The sequence below is a fragment of the Pimephales promelas genome, chromosome 22 (genome assembly GCF_988280905.1).
Source record: "Pimephales promelas chromosome 22, fPimPro1.hap1.1, whole genome shotgun sequence".
Lineage (NCBI taxonomy): Eukaryota > Metazoa > Chordata > Actinopteri > Cypriniformes > Leuciscidae > Pimephales > Pimephales promelas.
In genome coordinates this window covers 10,869,336-10,891,383 of record NC_142790.1, presented here as the reverse complement: position 1 = coordinate 10,891,383, position 22,048 = coordinate 10,869,336, and the positions used below count along the sequence as shown (strand labels likewise).

The 22,048-nt window shown below is 38.7% G+C and overlaps 1 protein-coding gene across 2 annotated transcripts in view; it reads right to left on the bottom strand.

The window, feature by feature from the left end:
- ofcc1 (orofacial cleft 1 candidate 1) overlaps positions 1 to 22,048 on the bottom strand; it is a 460,325-nt gene that overhangs the window by 57,909 nt on the left and 380,368 nt on the right. For both annotated transcript variants that reach the window (XM_089125751.1, XM_089125752.1), the window contains exon 16: positions 127 to 363. In XM_089125751.1, the coding sequence (XP_088981877.1) occupies positions 127 to 363 (237 nt within the window). The remainder of the gene's footprint in view (positions 1 to 126; positions 364 to 22,048) is intronic.

The following is a 22,048-nucleotide window of genomic DNA, read 5'->3' as shown; positions in this document are numbered from 1 at the left end:
TTGTAAAGGTCAGCATATTCTCTCTTGGAATATTTCTGCATGTGTTTGTGTGTTTGGAATAATGATGAGCTTGACACTGTGTGTTTGTGAATGATTGTTCTGTGTGGATGGTCACGCATGTCTCACCTGTTGACGGGGATGTGTTGAGCCTGCAGAAAGAGCCACTGGCTGCAGTAATGCGTGTACAGACGGGGAAACCACATTACAACGAAAAGAAAAATGCTCAGACTGATCTGAGACAGATGAGGACATGGACGGCAGGACAAATCGAGCAGCGACGGGAGGAGACGCACTGCCAGACGTGTTCTCTCGGCCGTCCCACAACACACAGGGCCAGACCTGTGCAAACTGTGCCTGTGAGATCTGGGGATGACACATATGATTTTATAAGCTGTGCACATATGAAGAGTCTTTATGGATAAATATGATTGAATAAAAAATCAATTCATTTTACATGTCTGATTGCAATTATTACAAATTTTGGTTCTGGGGACAAAATTAAGATCACAATTATAAAACAGGCCATGTTAACAACTGTGCCTGATTAAAGCAAAAATTTTCTTAGTTTTTGCAATGTGAAAAGCATTTATAAAAGGAGAAAATATTTTATCTTACATCTTTTATAAGGATTTATAAAATAAAATCTCAGCTTTTACATATTTAAATAGTGATGTTTTTTTGAAAATCCAAAAATGCAACAAAAAAAAAAAAAAAAAAAAAAAAAATCAGTGTGGTGTAGAATTAGGAAAAAATAATATATCCCGTTTGTCCAGTATAAAAATCATTATGTCTAAGTAAAGTCCCCATAAAACATGAAAACCCAACATCGTCTCATGCTCAACAAGGCTGGATTCATTTTTTGTTAAAAAATACAGTAAAAACAGACATATTTTGAAATATTATTACAATTTGAAATAACTGTTTCTATTTGAATAAATTTCAAATGTAATTTATCCCTGTGATGACAAATCTGAATTTTCAGAAAACATCACTCCTGTCTTCAGTGTCAAATCATGATCCTTCAGAAACCATTCTAATATGTCAATTTGCTGCTCAATAAATATTTCTTATTATTATCAATGTTGAAACCATGATGCAAGTTCTAAAAAACAGCATTAATTTGACATTTTTCTAATATTAGGCTATGTCTTTACTGCCACATTGAATTTTATGTTTCCTTGCTGAATAAAATTATTAATTTCTTTATACTGACCCAAATCTGCACACACACACACACACACACACACACACACACACACTTTCCAATATCGTAATCGAGAACAAACCTACCTGTGTCTGCAACATTTAAGCAATCACAGCTGACTAAGACATGAAAAATAACATATACAAACCTAAAACATCCACACTACACTAAAACACCTTCTGTAAATCCACAACACCCTAGACAGAGTTAATGTGTCAGGGATGCTTCCCTGTCAAGCCGCATTACGCCACAGCGGCAAATAAATTCTGACTTGCATCCCCTCTCTAATGAACGTATCAATGATATATGAACAGATGTATTTTTAGCCGCCTGCGCAGACTAGCTTTTCAAGAGAGAATGTCTAATGCAATGTGAAATCTGTTGTTGCCACAAAACTGATTTTTATTGCTATACCTCCATTTCTTGAAATGTATTTAAAAGAAAGTGTGAACAGAAAACTGTAGCGTCTGCTTGAAATCTGAAGGAGAAAAGAAGAAGGTAAAGTGTTACATTCATCTGTGTTGTTACATCCAGATTTTGTTCAATTACACACTATTGTTCACAGATTTGAACCAACCTCTGATTTAAACTTTGGCTTGTAACTCATCCTACGATGTTTGTGCTATATGGACGTACCGGTAAGTGATATCACAAATCATCTTGGTAAAATCTATCAATAATAATCTAATGTTTGTATGGATTACCAATGACCCAAAACTAATTTCTCCAACTCTTCTCTAATACAGATTGAGGGAAACATCAGAATTATTAAAAGTACAGTAGTGTGAAGTGTGGCGTAGGTGCAGGCCATAACGTGTGTTGGCAGGAAAGACGTGCAGTGAGGTGGGATTGATTTATGGCCTAATGCCTGTGAGGCAAAGCACAGCAACCCTGACAACTATCTGTGCCTTCAGTTACTGCTTCAAATCTGGAGTCAGTTAAAAGCTGGATGTCTTTTTTTATTTGCGGAATTAAGTTATTTGCTTTCACTTTTTCTGTTTTGGATTAAAGGCATTGTTTTGTAAATGTGCCAAAGCCACTTTTTACCCCCTCCATCAGAGAACACACTGAGTCACACAAAGTGCTAAAGAGGGTCAAAAATGAAACTAGAGGTGATGGGTGAAAAAAAGAGTGAAAGCAGAACCTTTTTTAAAAAAAGAAGGCAGAAACATTATGCTGACTTCTACAATAACCTGTTTTGGCCCACAAATGAGGTATCATCGCATACATGCTTCATAAATAAGCCAATCCCAAAATGCACTGCAATATATAAATGTATATTATTAATGCCAAGTACTGAACAATTGTAGTTAATTAATATAAAATTAAAATTACAAGTTAATTAAAATGTCCCTGTTATATTTTTTTTACAACCTGCTATTGTCAAAACTTCATTGGAACTAGCCTCTTGTTCGCTTCACACATGGAGCTCTATTTGTGAATGAATATAGTGTTTCAAATCAGATAACAACAACAAAAAAGGTCAATTGGAGGAGGGACAAGAGGAAGAATCCATGAGGGAATGGGAGTAAAAGTCCATGAGGGAATTAGAGGAAGAGTCCAAGAGGGAATGGGAGGAAAAGTCCATGAGGGAATTGGAGGAAAAGTACATGAGGGAATGGGAGGAAGAGTCAAATAGGGAATGGGAGAAAGAGTCCAAGAGGGAATGGGAGGAAAAGTCCATGAGGGAATTGGAGGAAGAGTCCAAGAGGGAATGGGAGGAAAAGTCCATGAGGGAATTGGAGGAAGAGTCCAAGAGGGAATGGGAGAAAGAGTCCAAGAGGGAATGGGAGGAAAAGTCCATGAGGGAATTGGAGGAAAAGTCCATGAATGAATAGGAGAAAGAGTCCACGAGGGAATGGGAGGAAAAAATCCATGAGGGAATGGGAGAAAGAGTCCATGAAGGAATAGGAGGAAAAGTCCATGAGGGAATAGGAGAAATAGTTCATGAGGGAATGGGAGGAAAAGTCCATGAGGGAATTGGAGGAAGAGTCCATGAGGGAATGGGAGGAAAAGTCCACAAGGGAATGGGATAAAGAGTCCATGAGGGAATGGGAGGAAAAGTCTATTAGGGAATTGGAGGAATAGTCAAAGAGGGAATGGGTGGAAGGGTCCAAGAGGGAATGGGTGGAAGGGTCCAAGAGGGAATGGGAGGAAGAGTCCGAGAGGGAATGGGAGGAAGAGTCCACGAGGGAATGGGAGGAAAAAATCCATGAGGGAATGGGAGAAAGAGTCCATGAGGGAATAGGAGGAAAAGTCCATGAGGGAATAGGAGAAAGAGTCCATGAGGGAATGGGAGGAAAATTCCATGAGGGAATTGGAGGAAGAGTCCATGAGGGGATGGGAGGAAAAATCCACAAGGGAATGGGAGAAAGAGTCCATGAGGGAATGGGAGGAAAAGTCTATTAGGGAATTGGAGGAAGAGTCCAAGAGGGAATGGGTGGAAGGGTCCAAGAGGGAATGGGTGGAAGGGTCCAAGAGGGAATGGGAGGAAGAGTCCGAGAGGGAATGGGAGGAAGAGTCCACGAGGGAATGGGAGGAAAAAATCCATGAGGGAATGGGAGAAAGAGTCCATGAGGGAATAGGAGGAAAAGTCCATGAGGGAATAGGAGAAAGAGTCCATGAGGGAATGGGAGGAAAATTCCATTAAGGAAATTGGAGGAAGAGTCCATGAGGGGATGGGAGGAAAAATCCACAAGGGAATGGGAGAAAGAGTCCATGAGGGAATGGGAGGAAAAGTCTATTAGGGAATTGGAGGAAGAGTCCAAGAGGGAATGGGTGGAAGGGTCCAAGAGGGAATGGGTGGAAGGGTCCAAGAGGGAATGGGAGGAAGAGTCCAAGAGGGAATGGGAGGAAGAGTCCGAGAGGGAATGGGAGGAAGAGTCCAAGAGGGAAGCAGAGTAAGGAGTAGTCCAAATGGGAGTCGGCGGTTGGAAAAGCCAAGGAGGAGACGGAGTAGAGAGGAGCCAGACTCATGGCAGAACCGATGGAGCGAGGAGCCGGGGTGGAGCCAGGAATCTGATGGAGTGATATGTAGCGGGGAGGGGTGGAGACCCAGATTGAGCTGAAGATAAAATTCCCATGGTGACACCGTGGGTCTGGAAGGCCATGGCAGATCCACATGCTTGCAGGGCTGAGATGTAGACAATAGCTTGGTAGACTGGAGTGGAGCTGGTGGGAGTGAAGAAAACAGTGGAGCAGGAAGGAAGGAGGAGCCTGATGAAACCGAAAGGGTTGAGTGATGAGGCACAGCCAGAGGCTCGGAAGTCCATGGTGCAAATAGGGTGATGACTGACCAAGGCGAAGCCAGAGGGACGAGGATGCCCGGCGGAGCTTGAGGGCTGACGAACAACGGTAGATGCGAGAGAGAATGGAGTCAAGGGGGAGCTGATAGGTCAGATGGTTGAGGTGTGCATCGACACACCAGGGTAAAGCTGGTGACCAGAAAGCCCAAAGGGGATCCGAGTAGCTGGACGGGGTCATTAAAGGAGGAGTCAGGGCTGGAATGGAGAATGGAGTTGTCAGTGGAGGAGGGAGTGGGAGGTTTGGCAGGACCAGTGGTCTCAAAGGACACTTGAGGCTGGCAGGGATACTCCGATACCAGCATGGATATCGGGCCCGATACTGAGGTTGTGTTCTTGTTATAATTCTCCACTCACTCCTCTTAACTGGTTGAGCCCTGCTGGGAGCAGCTATAAATATCCACTGTGCTATTAAATTAAATATACATATGATAGAGAAATGAAATTAATAGTCAAAGCAACAGTAGCTTCTATACTGTAACCGCCATTAGGCATGAAAATAACCGAAGGAAATATCTATTTGTTAAGCCAACTAAATTGATTCATATTACTTTGGTTTCTCTGCCCAATATTTTATTATTATTATTATTATTAAATCGGTACTCTGTATCAGCAAGTACTAAAAATAAAAGTATCTTATCTGGAAAATTGTGGTATCGTGTCATCCCTAGCTAGGACGGACCCACGGCAAAAAAGGAGATAGGAGACTTGGTGGAGCCAGTGAGTCAATTTTATTATCCATGCTCATAGAGAGCAAATCTACATCAGGGGAAGGGACATGGGCAAGACCAACTCCAAACAGTCCAACTAAATAGACTCAATAGACGTAAGAACGGACAGGGACTGAAGGACTGAACTGAGCTAAACAGGTGGAAGGTTAATTTTAGCGTCACACTGGACATTTCATTTACAAACTGCTGTAATTTGTACAACAACCAATGTAATAAAATGTTCTTTCAGAGGACACTGAACATGCTATTTAGTGCAGTTTGTGCTACAAACAATACAGTGTGTAAAAAAAAAAAAAAACTGTAAAATGTAACCCACAGGTACATTTTTTCATGACTGTTCAATAAACCTGCATCTGCGAGAAAAAAAAAAAAAAAAAAAAATATATATATATATATATATATATATATATATATATATATATTGCTTATAGCACCTCTTGTGGATGTTTCATCTGAAAAGTGCAGCGAAAGCTACCTGAAACAATGCATTTCAGGTTTTCGAGAAATGCAGGCAAAGGCACGTATTTGAGCCTGCAGAACATGTGCCTGTGTTACTACACCTCAGCAGAATCATTTAACTGATTAACCTTCCAATGCATATTTGTTTATTTAATAGTAATGTCAAATTCAGTACATTTTCATATAATATTTATTCAATATATTTTATATTATATTTGTATGTATTCTTAATATTCTGTTAAAGCCCTTTTCTAATATGAGCTTCAATCAATAAGCCTGCTCGCATGACATCACAGAGACCTTTGATTAAATTCATTTCACGCTTATTTAGAGATCCATCCTAAAAGTACTATGAGTCTGATGTTTTTGTGTTCTAATTAAAGCATTAATACAGAACATAGTGATCCAGCCCGAGAGAGACTATATTTTACCCCAGCTGAACTTAAAGTCAATGGAGTATGTAAGTGCTTTTGTCTGTATGTGTGATAGGTTGAAAATAGCTGTGCATGGTGATTGATAGCATAACGTTAAGATGTGGTATAGACAAAGTGTATATTAATAATCCTTTACACAAGGTTGAGTTTTACACAACTGATGCCAAGCAGATAACGTTCACTTTACAGTCAGCAGTGAGACACGCAGCTTTGATGTCAGTTGATCTAAAGCAATGCGCAAGTGAAGAGATACAGCAAGGCTTTATTCTGAACGTTAACAGTTATCATAGAGAAGAGAACTACAGGCATGTAAGAACATTCAGACTTCATGGCAGTATCTGTGGCTACACACTTTCATAATAAACTACATTGTCACATCAGTCAGGGCCTAAGTAGCATCAGTTAGATTCACGGTAACTTGATGCTTTAGTGTGTCAACAACGGGATGTGATGTAACCAAATTTAAAACTCAAAATGCCCCCAGCACATAATAAATAGCCTAATAATCAATAATCATTGTGCTGTTTAAACCAGCAGTCCCCAGATCCTATTTAAACCAACAGTCTCTTTTCTCACAAAGCCACAGATCATTTCAGCGTAATTTGGATATTATTCTCTTTGGCCACTTGCATCCTGTTTTCCACAAATATTTTACAATACAATGTAGATTTATATCTTGCCTTGTTTTTCCATAATTATCTTCACATCTCAAGCTTTTATAAGAAACCCAATTTCCCTGTTTCTGGCAGGGTGAGATACACATAAACTTGTTTCATTGAGAAAAAGGCAGCAAGAGGAGAATCGGGGAGTAGTAAAAGAGAATTACTGCCGCAGAATTAGAATACGGCTCATAATTAGAATAGGAATTTTGCCACTGCCAAATTATCTGAATTATTTGCAGCTGAGGGGAGATGGGAGCTGGGGTACTTTAACCTAATCGAAAGCAGAAAAAAATGTGTTCCACTTAATTAGTGGATCTCGTTTGACTAATAGGTAACCGTTCCTTTTTTTTAATGCAGTGAAGTTCCTATACATGAGAAAAGAGCTTGAGTCTCTATAAAAACAGAAACACGGAGTATGCGTGTTCTGCCAGTGTTCTGGCTCTTACATCCAAACACTCTTCCACACCCCGTGTACGTTAGGAAGCCGAGTTAAAGCCAGCGCAACATGTGTGTGTTTATAGGCCGGTTACGTCTATCGGTAGGGAATCTTACATGGTAATGCCCAGACCCACTGAGTCTAATAAACACAGTGGAAACATGAAGTCTGTGAATGCACCTGGGATCCGCTGAGAGTGATTATGAGCAGGTTATTCAGCAAAACCCTGGTCTTATTTTCATAGCACAAGTTCAATATGCTTCCCAGCGCAACATCTATGGATTTTAGCAGGAAATGAGACATCAATTAATGTGATTGGGAATATCCACACAACAAAAATATTTCAGTAGTTATTTTTTTTTATTATTATTTTAGCAGAAACTGTTGAATAAAGCACTTTAAAAAATGTTGTCCCATTTTGTCTTGTCCGCTGGTTATCACTGTCAATTACCACCATTTCTAAAAAACATTTAAGTACAGTTGTCAATCCAGACACTTAGCAGTGTTCTTACAGTAGCAGCACGAAAAAACATCAAGTAATGTAACCCTTGTTCCCTGAATGAGGGAACGGGAGACATAACGTCGACATGACAACATCACTTCAAGGAGCCCATCATCATCACGTGTGTCTACAGAACAAGCAGTTGGCATCCACAAATCGCATCGTGCGCCCACACCCCACAGCACGGGTATAAACAGGAAGCAGGTGCACGCACACATTGTTTTTCGCTGAGGAGCTGAGGTTGTGACGGCCGTACAGTGATGGTCAGCAATGATGGCGACGGGACCGTACATCTCTTTAGGGGACGAGGGTTATATTCGCAGTGGCGCCTCCAGAAATTTTTCATAGGGGTGGCCAGATGGGGCCAGTTAAAATCTTGGGGTGGCACACCAAAACTACAGTATAAACCATAATTTCAGAATTGTATTCTACTGTGGTGTAGAAAACTATCAGAAAGACTTTAGCAAACTCCTACTGATATACTTTGGTTTATTGTGTAATATTTAATGTTACTAATGATATTAGTAGGGCCCTACTAATATATATTATATTATATATAATGATATGTATTATATGATGTATGTGTATATATATATATATATATATATATATATATATATATAGGGCCCTTGCCCCACAGCAAATTTCCAGATACTTACATAATTGTGATGAATTTAATCATTTTTAAGTTATTATTTTGCAGTGTAAGATTACAGTTAACACCTTTAAATATTACATAAATGTATTATGAATTTTTAATAAACTTAATGAGTGTATACATCAGCAGCAAAAAGTAATTCTTGAAAAAATCTGCACAGTAATTTTATAAAATCTAAATATGTTAATAAAAACAAATTACTATTAGTTCTCTTTAAAAATTCAATCAGGCAATCATACATGTCACAATTTTATATATATATTAATGTCAAGAATTCAGAAGTGCATATATAGCCTACACTACAAATAAATAATATACAATTAAATTATGCTTATTTAAAATGTATTGAGCAGGCTAGGTATAACAAAATATATTGCCTTTTAATAATATTTCAGTGCGCAAACCCATGATAACATGAAAAACAGAGAGCACACAGCGTGTATGCGCATCGCGGGTGCAGAATGATGTGCTCAAAGCAACATGTCACAGTGTGCAGCAGCACTGCGCTGCATAAGTGCGCATTTAAAAGCTCATGTCACAAATCGAAGAAATGTTGAGCGCACAAATTCTAGTGCGATTTATTCCTTTGTTTCACAGTTATTGTGCGTTTGATGCCGATTCATAGTCCTTGTGATATGTGTGATCTAACAGTAACAAGCACACTGTAGTGAGTCGTTTAAAAACAGCAACAAACTCCAAGAAAATAAAGTAATTTTATGCGAATATACAGCCTTTTATCTACAGATCATGCATTTATAACGTGAATATATCATATTGGAGAGAGTTTTACCGTGCATCCAAGAGGCACGCGTGCTGTTTGAATATGAATGGAGAATGATTGACAGCCGCAGAGGGGGGAAAACTAGTTTCCGTATACTTTAATGATGTAAATATACTTCTGTCCCTCACATTAAGCTATATGGAATGACTTCAGATGACTTTGTCACCCAAACTGACGTGAAAAAAGCGGGAGGCGCCGAAAAGCGTCCCTGCCTGTCCAAACGTGGCAAAAACACATCAAAGAGCTGCTGTAACAGTAAAAAGCACGTCACGACACATAATTCCCCGTCTTCTTTTACTTAAGAATATTTTTGACTTATTCATAAAATGCATAACTGATGCTACAAAAATTAATACTGGCCATTGGGGTGGCCAATGGGGTGGCCAGGAGTCGGCCAGGGGTGGCCATGGCCACCCCTGGCCACCCCCTGGTGGCGCCATTGTATATTCGTAACCGAGATGTTCCCTTCAGTCGCTCACGTTCGATGTAACCAGTGCTCGAATTGAGGGGGGGCTGGGGGGATCCGGGACCCCCCATAAGGTATTAGGGACCTCCCATAAGAAGTAAAAAATAGAATTAGGGGGGTCCCTCAGATATTTTTATTTTAGTAAAAAATAATAATAACAAATCTGTGCGCAATGATATCGTTGACTGACAGGACTGTTTGACTGGCGCCGCTCTGTTGAAGCTAATTTTAACTTTTAAAAAATGAAAAAGATAAACCTCCACTCGAGGTCGGGAAGAGAAAGCTTCTTACCGACTTTTTTGAGGGGTAATTGTCTCTCTTTATATATCTTTCTACATTATATCTATCCACACCATATCGGGGCTTCTGTATTCCTTGCGTAAATTGGAAACATTTAGGCTTAAGTTACTTTTTTTCCACCATTATTAATAGCCCTGGTTCTACGGGAGTGCTAGAGATCTCGACGGAGATGGATAACAGTTTTTCAGCAAAGGGAACGATCGTTGTGTGCTTTCTAATTTCCATTCAGAATTTGTATAAAACTTGTTTTTCATGCTGCCAGGATCGGCCACGTAAACACAAAGTTTTGGGTTTCAAAGTTCACTTTCAAAGTTCACTCTTAAAATAGCAATAATTGACATCGATTGGCATGGCATTGTTCGTTTCTGAATAAAGCTGCCTTTTTCGCTAGTCATGGTCGTTGAATAGTTGCTGACCTACTGAGTGCTTTTCCGCCACCTACTGGACGTAACTATGTAAAAATCGCATGTGCTGAAATAGTTGAAAAATCCCCACCATATAATATCTAATAAACAAGTTTCATCTATTTAATCAAGTCTTTTGAAACCAACATTATTACCACAGTGTCACATAATCCACATTAATCATGCCGTTGTTTTTAGGTTAAAAACAACATTTGTAAATAAATCATTTTGTTGGATGTACACAACTGTTCAAAAGACTCTTCTGCTCACCAAGCCTGCATTGATTTGATGCAAAATACAGTAAAAACAGTAATTTTATGAAATATTATTACAGTTTAAAATAATAATATAATAAAATATTGTTTATTTCTGTGATCAAAGCTGAAAACCATCGTTTCTCCAGTGTTCATCATGATCCTTTAGATCTGAAATATAAAACTTTTTGTAGCATTATACAGTACCATTTAAAAGCTTGCGGTCAGTAAGAATGTATTTAAAAAAAAATGTTGGGAAATAAATTAATACTTTTATTCAGTATGGTCGCATTAAATTGATCAAAAGTGACAGTAAAGAAGTTTATAATGTAACAAAAGATTCTATTTCAAATAGAAACTGTTGTTTTGAACTTTCTATACCTAAAAAATCCTGAAAAATAAAATAAATGTTTATTACATAAATGTTTGTTGATCATCAGATCATCATGTTACTATTAGAATGACGAATCATGTGACACTGAAGACTGGAGTAATGATGCTGAAAATTTGTGAAAATTCTGCTGCCCTCTAAATCCAAACCTTTAGTAAGTAATTTTAAATAATAATTATATATATATATATAGCCTAATATAATTATTTTTCAAGCGGTTTTAATAAATAGTATACATTTAGAGTCCAGATTCATACAGAGAAAAGAGATCCTCTACCCGGGGTGAGTTTGCCCTTTTCCCAGTTGGACCGAAGCCCAAGGTGGCAGAGGTGACTGAGCACCATGTCCCTGTGTTCGCACAACTGCTCTCTCAACTGGGCGAGACCCAGCCAGTCGTCGAGACAGTTGAAAATGCGAACATCATGCTCCAAATGGGAGCATGGTGAAGACTTTTTCTCCACGACTTACGTGAAGACACAGGGTGGCAGGGCGAGCCCAAAGGGTAAGACTTTGTACTGATATGCCAGTCCCTCGAATGCAAAGCGAAGAAACGGTCTGTGTCGAGGGAGAATCGAGACATGAAAGTACGCATCCTTCAGGTCGATTGCTGCAAACCAATCTTGGGGACGGATACATTTTGAAATGACCCCAGAGCTGAGTGTGTGGTGCGTCAGTGAGTCCGGGACACTTGCTGTGCCAGTGCTACTCGTTGGTGATGAAAGAGGAGCTTGAGGGGTAGCCCCATGAGCCTCTTGGGTATCAGAGGTTTCAGAAATTTCTCTTATATTGAAATTGTGGGTCCAGTGACAGAACAAAAACAAAAGGAAACAAAGGGAAACAAAAGGAAACAACAGATTCTCCGCCCGGCCCTCCAAAAAGCTTGCCTCCTGGTCTGGCAGCGGCCTAGAGGGGCTTGGTCGATTTCCTGCAGATTGCTCCATGCTGAGGCCTGGACGATGGCTGCTGCTGAGGCTTAGTGGGAGCGGAGGACACCGCGAGGAGACCGACTTCGGCGACGAGCAGGTGGATGGTCTGTGGCCATCCACAGAAGTAGGTCAATTCTGAGGTCCAGAATAATAATAAGGTTTTTAATCTTTTGCGTTCCCCCGAGAAATGTTGCATTCCCTTTCAGTAAAATTGCATTCCCTCACAAAGATTTTTCTGTTCCCTCGCAAAACTTGTTGTGAGCTCAGAAAAACACTTCCCGATTAATGTCCAGCTTGGCAGAGTTTTAGACAGCTCCATACACAATGGAACGGTTCATAGAGCTTGAACTTGTTGTCCACGATGTTACTATGATTTGAAAATAGGTGTTATTTGTGTTTTAACAACGTTTAGCTCATGAGTTTTTGATCTGGGAAGTTCAAATCTTGATTTCCATTACATGAGAGTAGATGTTAAAACTTCATGCTGATTTGTACTCGGCTTTCGCCAAGACTAAGATGTAGCTTTACAGTAACATATGCTTCCTCATCCATATACGCTTCTTTCCATATGGTGATGAGAAACTCCCTCTGTCAAGCATTAACGGCTGCAGTGTACTTGGTGCGTCAACACACCCAACGGCTGCAACAACGATGTGATCTCCCCAGTGGACCAACACGACAACCGTCTTGATTGAGCCGAGTAGGCGACATCTCTAGTGTCTTTAAGTGGGCACCTTCCATGCTCAGTGTTTCTTCGACTAACCCACGACACCTCAAGAGGGCTCGGCAGTGACAGCAGGAGAGATTTAATGGTCAGTAAGCTGGGCTGAGACCTAACCACAATCTCACAAACTCTCCGCAACCCCATCATATGCGCCAACCCGTTTGACTAAGGCTGTCAAGCCCCACTGTCTTCATTAAAGTGGGTTCAGTGGCAACGGTTCCGTATAGCATACTACCTATCGCAAAACAGACTATCTGCCCAAACACCAACCCTCATTCACACAATATACACAGGAACGTATTGTAATAACTATGCAAATTATACAATTAAACCAACAGACTCCACAAAACCGTAGCGTGGCAGCCTGTACACCGCCAGCCAGAATCTTTCCGTCTCAACCACAGCCAGTTGCTGCTCCTTTCTGCTGCTTCAGATAAGTCCTTTACTGTGCGACACAACTCTTGGCCACTGAATCCCACGTTCCTGAGGAAACGGGTTGTAGAGTGCGCCACAAATCCTCGACAACCCAGTTCCACTGGATAAACCTGGACCTTCAATCCTCGCTGTTCTGCTTCAGTGGCCAGATGAGCATACCACAGTTTCTTCCTCTCATATGCCTCATCTACAGCATCCTCCCATGGCACTGTTAACTCTATCAGTTGAACAATGCGTGCTGATCCAGACCACACAACAATATCTGGTCGTAGGTCAGTGGTGGCAATCTCAGGTGGAAGAATAAGCCGTTGATCAAGATCAGCCAACATCTTACAGTCACTTCCAGTTGTCCTGGTCGAGAATTGGTTTTAACAGCTTTTCTTGATGGTTGCTTACCTGGGCAGAGGAATATTGTCTTTTGTGTGTAATGTTTTGCTAGAACAGGTGGCAACCCACTGCGCAATGTGACGTTAGAGTGACGTCTTTTCTATGTAATTTTTGGACGTCCAATTTCAGTCCACTGAAGGGGTTGTTTTGTAACGCCAGGCGACGGCTTTTGCACGTCTAATATTGACGTCGGTGGGACCAAATGTGGTCGTTTGTGGACGTCTTTTCAACATCAAATTTAGTATCTTCTATAACTTCTATAACTGTAGTCCCATGTTTCAAAAAGGTAGAGAACATTTTTAAAGGATATTATCTGTACCATGTATTTATATTTATGCATTTGACACATGCTTTTATTCACAGTGACTACATTGCACTTTTACATTCCTGCTTTCCCTGGGAATCAAACCCTTGATCTAAGCATTGCACTAGGTGGCTGTTTCACAAGTGCCAACACTCTACTGTTTGAGCTACAGCATTAGACCTTTGTATGTGTCAATTACCACCTTCTGCTTGAGACAATCAAATGCAGTTTTTGGAAAACTATCTTAAATAATTATAAATAATCTGTATTCATATGTATTAATCATGTTGATAACAACAATGTTGATATTTGTAAATAAAAAAAAACAAACATTGCATATTAATCATGTAAATTTCCTGCACCTGTAATAGACGTCCAAATGAGGTCCAGAAAAATGACCCAGTTCAACGGTCAAATGTTGAACGTCAACGTGACGTCCAAATTGGGTCATGGTTGGACGTCCAAATAGTGGACCTAGTTTGGACGTCGAATAGATGTCCAGAATTGGTCATGGACCAACGGACCCAATATAGGCATGATCTGCACGTCTATCCGACGTCCAGTGTTTAGTGGGAACTTATTGGTCATGTTACGCTTGCCTTCCAATGCTAAAGCCAAACATTGCAGTACTTCATCGTGGTGCCAAGTAATCCGACCCTGGCTAAGAGCCACCTTACATTCTGTCAAAATGTGTCTTAAAGTGGCAGGTGATGAACACGAAGGACAAGAGGGATCCTCGCCTACCCAGAGGTTTAGGTTCTGTGGTGATGAGAGCACATCATTTGTATTGCCAACTTTACTGAACTCCATGGACTACACTGACTGCATTTCTTTATATTTGAGTCGAAGTTCAAACACTATGAACCGCTCCATTGTTAACATACAGAGCTGTCTGAAACACTGCCATCGGGACATTTAACGGGAAGTTTTTGTCCGAGCTCACATGTTTTGCGAGAAAACGCAAAGGCTTTGTGCGGGAACCCGAATATCTTTGCGAGATAATGCAAAAGTTTTGAGAGGGAACACACAAGATTAAAAAAATAAATAAATAAAATAAAAAACTTCCCCTGCTGCTAGTAGTTGTCATGTTGCTTTAGTTATGGTGCCATCTTGGATTCAAGACCCTCCTAAAATGTACTGCATGTCTTTATTATATCTAATCTCATAGTGTTTAAACAATAGGCATTTATTCATTAGTTTTCAATTTCAACATGTCATGTTAACCTGTTAACTAAAGCCACTCAATGAAACCTAAACCTAGCGTGCAGAAAATATATGATCTCTTTTTCAAACAGAATCATTTGCCCTTGCAGTCACCTACCAGAAGCCTCAAAACAGATGCAAAAGACAGGACAGGAAGGAAATTCAGAGGGACGTCAGAATGACTAAAAAAAAAGTTGCAGGTTTTGACCCACTGTTCAATGAATAAATCTGTACAGACTGCTGTCGCTGCAAATCCTGCTCCATTATACAAAATCCAAACATGAACATCAGCAAACATTAAACAATTTCAGCACCAAGAATCTTTTCACATTTAGTGTCCACAAAGCGTATTTGTATTCTTAGGTCACACTAAAAATGTTTGAATGTCAATGCAATAGAAAAATATTAAAAGAAGTGTCATTTATTTGAATAGAATATCACAGGCACACATTTCATGCTATATATATATATATATAAAGGTGTTGTAATGAACTAGACCTGTGGTTATCTGCCATTTATGGTTTAATGTGTTGTGCAGATCTGAGCTTTTTTCTGATCTTTTGTTCTCAATGACATGTTGGCTTTTGCTTGATATTTCCAATTCTTAAGAAATTATACTAGATCTGTCCTTTAATCTCTAAGGAATGTGTAACTGTTTAACTGTACATTTATAAAGTTTATATAATTTATACATTTAGATTGTTTTTCATCAAATTAATTATTTAGAAATGAATGAATCACTTTTAGAATTAAAAACTTTATAGCTAGAGGATGCTCTTCTTGAGTTTATTTAAAGAGAAATGAAAAGACATTAAAGTTGTTGCATAAAGCAATCTAAATACAGCTGGTCTTGTAAATAACTCAGAATATCACTGGGAAAACAAATCCTTGGCCTTTAAAGCAATCATAGATAAAAATCAAGCATTAGGAGAAATCCACATATCCACAATCATTATAGTCATTCAAGAGAAAATGTTTAATTCTACAAACCCAGAAAAAGTACAGACACAAACCTGACCATGAGAAACTAAAGGACTACACCAAACTGGCCTGTGACAACTGACAGCTCCATCCCGCTTTGTATCATGGGTAATTCAAACTGTGATAAAATCTGCTGTCAGCTAACCGCTTCATAGAGCCTGACATATTCACTTATTTACACAGGCAAGAAATACTACTTTAAATTGGTACTGCATGTTTATGTTGGCACTAAATACATACACACTAAAACATCTCCATTTGTCAAGGCTCTACAGTGGAAACATGCCTCAGATACATCCGTTTATTTTTGGATACAATTTGAAGGAAAACAATTATATATTAAATCTAAGTTATTTATTAGTGTAGAAATCTCTTGAGACTTTCTGAACATGCTGTTGGAAGTCCATAAAAACACAACATGTCCATAGTTCTTCTATTCAGATGGACACCTCATTTTCTGAAGTGCACTTGAAGCTACGGCTATGGGAAAATACACAACACAAACACACCATGATTCAGCCACCCACCACACCACGACCGGTCAACCGCTCTCAGGCCAACAGCCCGTCAGATTTGACAGTTCTGATTTCTGTGAAGTCAGAGGCCATCTATACAGACCTGGCCATAGAAGTCTAGAGTGTGTTTGTGTGGAGTTTTGATGGTTCCCAGGAGCCTCTCAGAACAGGAAAGGGCCCATCAGGCCCCGAGGTGACTCTGCACACCTCCAGACAAAACTACCCACAGTATTACATCAGAATTGATTGACCTGTGATCCAAGATGGAGGAACGTGGGATGTGAAACTTCAGGCATGCTCTTCTTACACATGGCTTTCTCTGCGCGCAAAATGAACAGCCGTGAGATGATTACTGAGATCTACAATTAGCATACATTACAAAAAAAGGACTTATAGGGTTGATATTTTTTAAAGTGAAAAGTCAATGCCACTGCAAATGCCATTTGAAACTTATTTTTACTTCAGTAATCGTTACCACCTGCAAACAAACAGATTTGAAGATCATGTAAAACTAAAGATTATTGTCTATTTAAAGGAGTAAAACAGAAGTGCACTTAAATTAATTGAATGTGCACATGTAGTGTAGGGGAGCACGGGACACAACCTAACGCAGGGTTAAATGTAACACGGACTTTTAACATAGTTCGTCAGGATCAAGCAGGCTGTCTTTCCGCTCTTTTTCTCTTGCTGCCAGAAGACGGTCTCCCACGAATTTGCGGAAAGTTTTGATTATATTTCGTGAAGATACTGGACAAAGAGTGTTTTGACACCATAAAAGTAAATTTTTTCATCATATATTTTTTTCGGTTTCTGAGTTGGGTGTATACGTTTCCAAATCTAACTTTGTATTGCCTTAATCACTGTCTTGTTTGCTCAAATATAGCACCGTTTTGAAACATGTCAGCAATTCCTATAACGACTGTTAGCTAGGCTTAAAATATGTAATACACAGCGGGGTTAGTTGTAACACAGTGTTTCAACTAATCCGCCAAGTGTACAATGATAATCAAATCATCACAGGAGCCACACAACTTTTCAGGTTTGAGTGTTTATTTATACATTTAACTTTACTGGACTTTCAAAAACAATGTTGGAATTTAAAATGTTTAAAATTGAGTGTACTATGAATGATAACTTGTTTATTTATTAAAAATATGGCATGTTTTTAATGCAATAAACCCTTTAATTTTTTATTCTAAGCTCATTTGTATTATTAGTACTGTTATTAATAATAATAATAATAATTGTACATGCAGCTGCCACACACAAATCTAATTTAATTGCAATTACAATATTTTATAATTTTATTTATTATTATTTATTGCAAAACTGAGCAGCCCTTTTCTATGTCTCTATCCATGATATTGATCCACAATAGAAGGATGATTTGATGAGGGATGGATGTATGGATATCTGTCTATACAGATGCACAAACAATATCAAATACAAATAAAATAGTCCTGAATTATGTGTGTTACACACAAGTGTTACAACTAACCCCTCTGTCTGTTACAAATAACCCCGCATATGGGGTAAGTTGTAACATTTGCACTTCTGTCACTTTCAGTCCAACTGTACGAAAATGGTAGGTCCTAGAAAAAAAAAAACTTAAAGTGTTCATTTGTAGCAGAGATGTGTATGTTGCTTGTGGAAAAAAAATATTAATCTAACCTAATTATTTTTTAATTAATTGAGCCAAAACCAAAATGTGTTAGGTTGTGCCCCGCTCTCCCCTACTTCAAATATAAAAAAAAGTATACAACTGTACTTGCAGATAACATAAAATTAGTTAACTAGGTAACTATAGCGTTTTAAAAAATATAGCGTATTCATGACAGTTTCTTAAGCCAATTACTGCAACTCTTTCCCCACCATCCCTGCCATTGAAAGAACTTTCCGGCAATCCATGTTTTCACTGTTAAAGGGGGTGCTCTTACACACCTTCTGAAAGAGTACAGAAACTCCAGATCAAAAAATAGGTGAAAAAAGAAACAGAAACAAGCGATAAAAGCATTGGTTATGCACATGTAAAATAACATGATCATAAAACATTAATCAGCATATAAATCAAAACTGATTTAGCCTAATTTACTGAATGAAATGTTAACCCAGAATGAGGTATAGCACTGTGCAAACTTTGTTTTCTATGTTGATGGAAACGATATATGTTTCGATCATCATTCTGAATCTGGACGTATTTTTTTTTTTTTTTTTTTTTTTAAATAAAATGTTTTTTTCTTTATTTACTATTATTGATATTTTTATTTATTTATGGAACTTACCTACATTAAATTGTTAATTAAAAATAATGCATGAAGCTAGAATTTTTTTTTTTTCAAGGTAAACTTTAAAGGAGAACTCCGGCGAACAATGAACCTTTGGTCTAATAAAACATCGGTACCTAGTCAATCGTTCTCTGAGATTTGTTTTCATGATAATCGAATGTAAAGAGTTGTATCTCTAAAAACTGTTTAGCGTATAATGCTAGTAATGGGGGCATTGACTAAGTAAAAAGAAATCGCTAGTTTATACCACTAACAAGGCTCAAAATAGGCTCCATACATGCAAAACGAAGCATTGAGAACTTTGTAAGTGTACAGACCGTTTAATAAGAAGATACTTTATGAAGACAGTTCACTTCGCGTATACAGGCAGGAGCCATCTTAAAAAATAGTCTCGATAAGTCGATCCCCGAACGCCGCTCATACAGTTCAGAAGTTCGCTGAACTTCATACAGTTCAGATCACTCAGCACGACGTTCGTGGTTTGACTTGTCGAGACTATTTTTTAAGATGGCTCCTGTCTGTATACGCGAAGTGAACTGTCTTCATAAAGTATCTTCTTATTAAATGGTCTGTACACTTAAAAAGTTCTCAATGCTTCGTTTTGTATGTATGGAGCCTCATTATGTTACTGCGTTAGTGTGGGGCTATTTTGAGCCTTGTTAATGGTATAAACTAGCGATTTCTTTTTACTTAGTCAATGCCCCCATTACTAGCATTATACGCTAAACAGTTTTTAGAGATACAACTCTTTACATTCGATTATCATGAAAACAAATCTCAGAGAACGATTGACTAGGTACCGATGTTTTATTAGACCAAAGGTTCATTGTTCGCCGGAGTTCTCCTTTAAACAATTATGTTTTAAACATATTTTGTAATACTTTAAAGAAGTACAATTATAACATACTGTACTTGATTACAACATTAAGTATAGTGTGTTATTCAAAATTCCTCTTAAAGGTCCCCTGACAAGAAATTTTAATTTTCTGAGGTTTTTTAACATTAATATGAGTTTCCCTAGCCTGTATTTGGTCCCCTCGTGTCTAGAATTTTCAATCGGTGTAAACCGAGCTTTGGCTATTTTTCTCTTCTCTGCAGCTCAGACCTTGAATCTCCCCTATATGATGTCATACGGGGGAAAGGTTACCTCCCCTTTCTCTGCTTTGCCCGCCCCAGAGAATTTGGCTGGTCCCTGAGAAAACAAGCTAGGAACAGGACGTACAAACACGCAGGCGCGATTTTAGTTTTTTCTAGAGAAATATATTTGAGATTTGAGTGTTTCTTCGAGAGATATCATGGCCTAAAAACGAGCAAAGCATGGCAGTTGATCGGTGTTCGGATGTGCAAATGAACACAAAAGTATTTTTTAGTTCCTTCATCCGTGCCTCTGCAGAAAAAATGGGTTAATTTTATTTTCTCTGGAAATGCGCCGACTCAACTCCCAAAGTTTTGTATGGTCCAAACATTTCACCGACGACTGTTCAACTCAATGAACGTCTGAAAATAAATCGATCGAGCTAACGTCCAGCAACAATTTCTGACGCGCAGCCTAATTGTTCAAGATCAGACAGGAAATCTTTCTCTCAAAATCGTTCGATACTTTTTATGCATCAAGCCAGTGACTAAAATATCAACTTTACATTGTTTCTTTTGTAGGATGAAAATAATCTTATTTAAATTGTGAACAAATTAAACAGAAAGCAATCAAAGAACGATCTTTCCACACAGCGCAAGTTTATTTGGACAACTCATCATGAAATCAATGACGCACGTTACACTGCACAACGAAGCTCTTACTGTACATCATCGTGTTTGCATTGGTGAAAGCATTAGAGAGAGTGCAGAAACTTCTCACGATTCAGTAATCTCGATAGCTGTAATAGTAAAAACGTAGCTGTAGTGAAAAGTATTCAATAGAGTTTCACATGTAATATGTAGCTATTTCATATGCTAGCATGTCAGCCAATCACAGCAGTGGGCAGTTACATTGAATCCCACAGCAGAGACGCCCCTTCAAACAGAGTGTTCAAATCAGAGGCTAAAATCAGGCTAGGAAAAATGCTGTTTATTTCTAAATTATTACTATTTTTGATCTAAAAAACATACTAACATTATAAGGGCAACCCAGGAAACAATATAAAATAATAAAATAACCCTATGTCAGGGGACCAAACAAATGCATTTTTCAATTAACAAGCAGTTATGTCCCGAAAACATTATATTCAGATCACACTTAACTACTATTTTTCTATATTTATAATTATATTAGAAAAATAGTATTAAGTGTGATCTGAATACATTAAAATTCAGATCAAAATATATTAAAGCAAAACTGTACTTATTAAAGCAAAACTGTACTTCTTTTTCACAAGGTAACAAAGAAAATGTATGTGAATAACACAGTCTCATCCCAAGAAGTCATATAACTGACATCTTGGGACGTCTTTTGACCATATGTCAACATCCGCCTTTTTAGGGTACACTTAAACGTCGGTTCCCGGGCCGTCATACAACTGACGCATTACCTTTAACGTCGGTTAGGTGACGGGGTAGGTTTATGAGTAGGTTTAGGTCTGGGGTAGGGTTAGTATCCGATAACGTCATCTAAACGACGTTTAAGGGTACCCTAAAAAGGCGGATGTTGACGTATGGTCACAAGATGTCGCAAGACGTCAGTTATATGACGTCTTGGGATGAGACTGCGCTGATGTGAACATGTGATTTAAACTACGCTATCTCACGACCAATTCGTACAAATTTGTACGAGTGATTCAAAAGTGGCTAATTCGTACTAATTCATATGACCTCACTCATACGAATTCGTACGATTTGTCTAAACCCACGTGACGGTTATGTTTAGGGGCGGGGTCAGGGGTAGGTCATTCGTACAAATTCATACGAATTGGATAATTCGTAAAATATGTACGATTTAGCAAAATCGTACTAATTAGTACGAGTGAGGTCGTACGAATTGTTACGAATTAGCCACCTCGTAAAATTCGTACGAATTCCCATGAGATCGGGCTGGATATAAAAGAAAGTGACAGACATATTAAACTGCAGTGTGTATGTGGCCAATGAGAAACCACACAATTTTCAGACAAGGTAAAGAGACGGAAGAAAATGGGAACATAAACCATGAAGGAATCCATGAAAGGATGGAAAGGACTTTTGTGAAAGGATATGGGAATGATTTTTAGAGATTTTGGAGGCATTGCTCATCCTCAAGAGGAAACACAGACCCTTTATCTTCTTTTTAGGACAGGAAAAGTCACAGATATAATTGATATGAGATTTGGGGGGT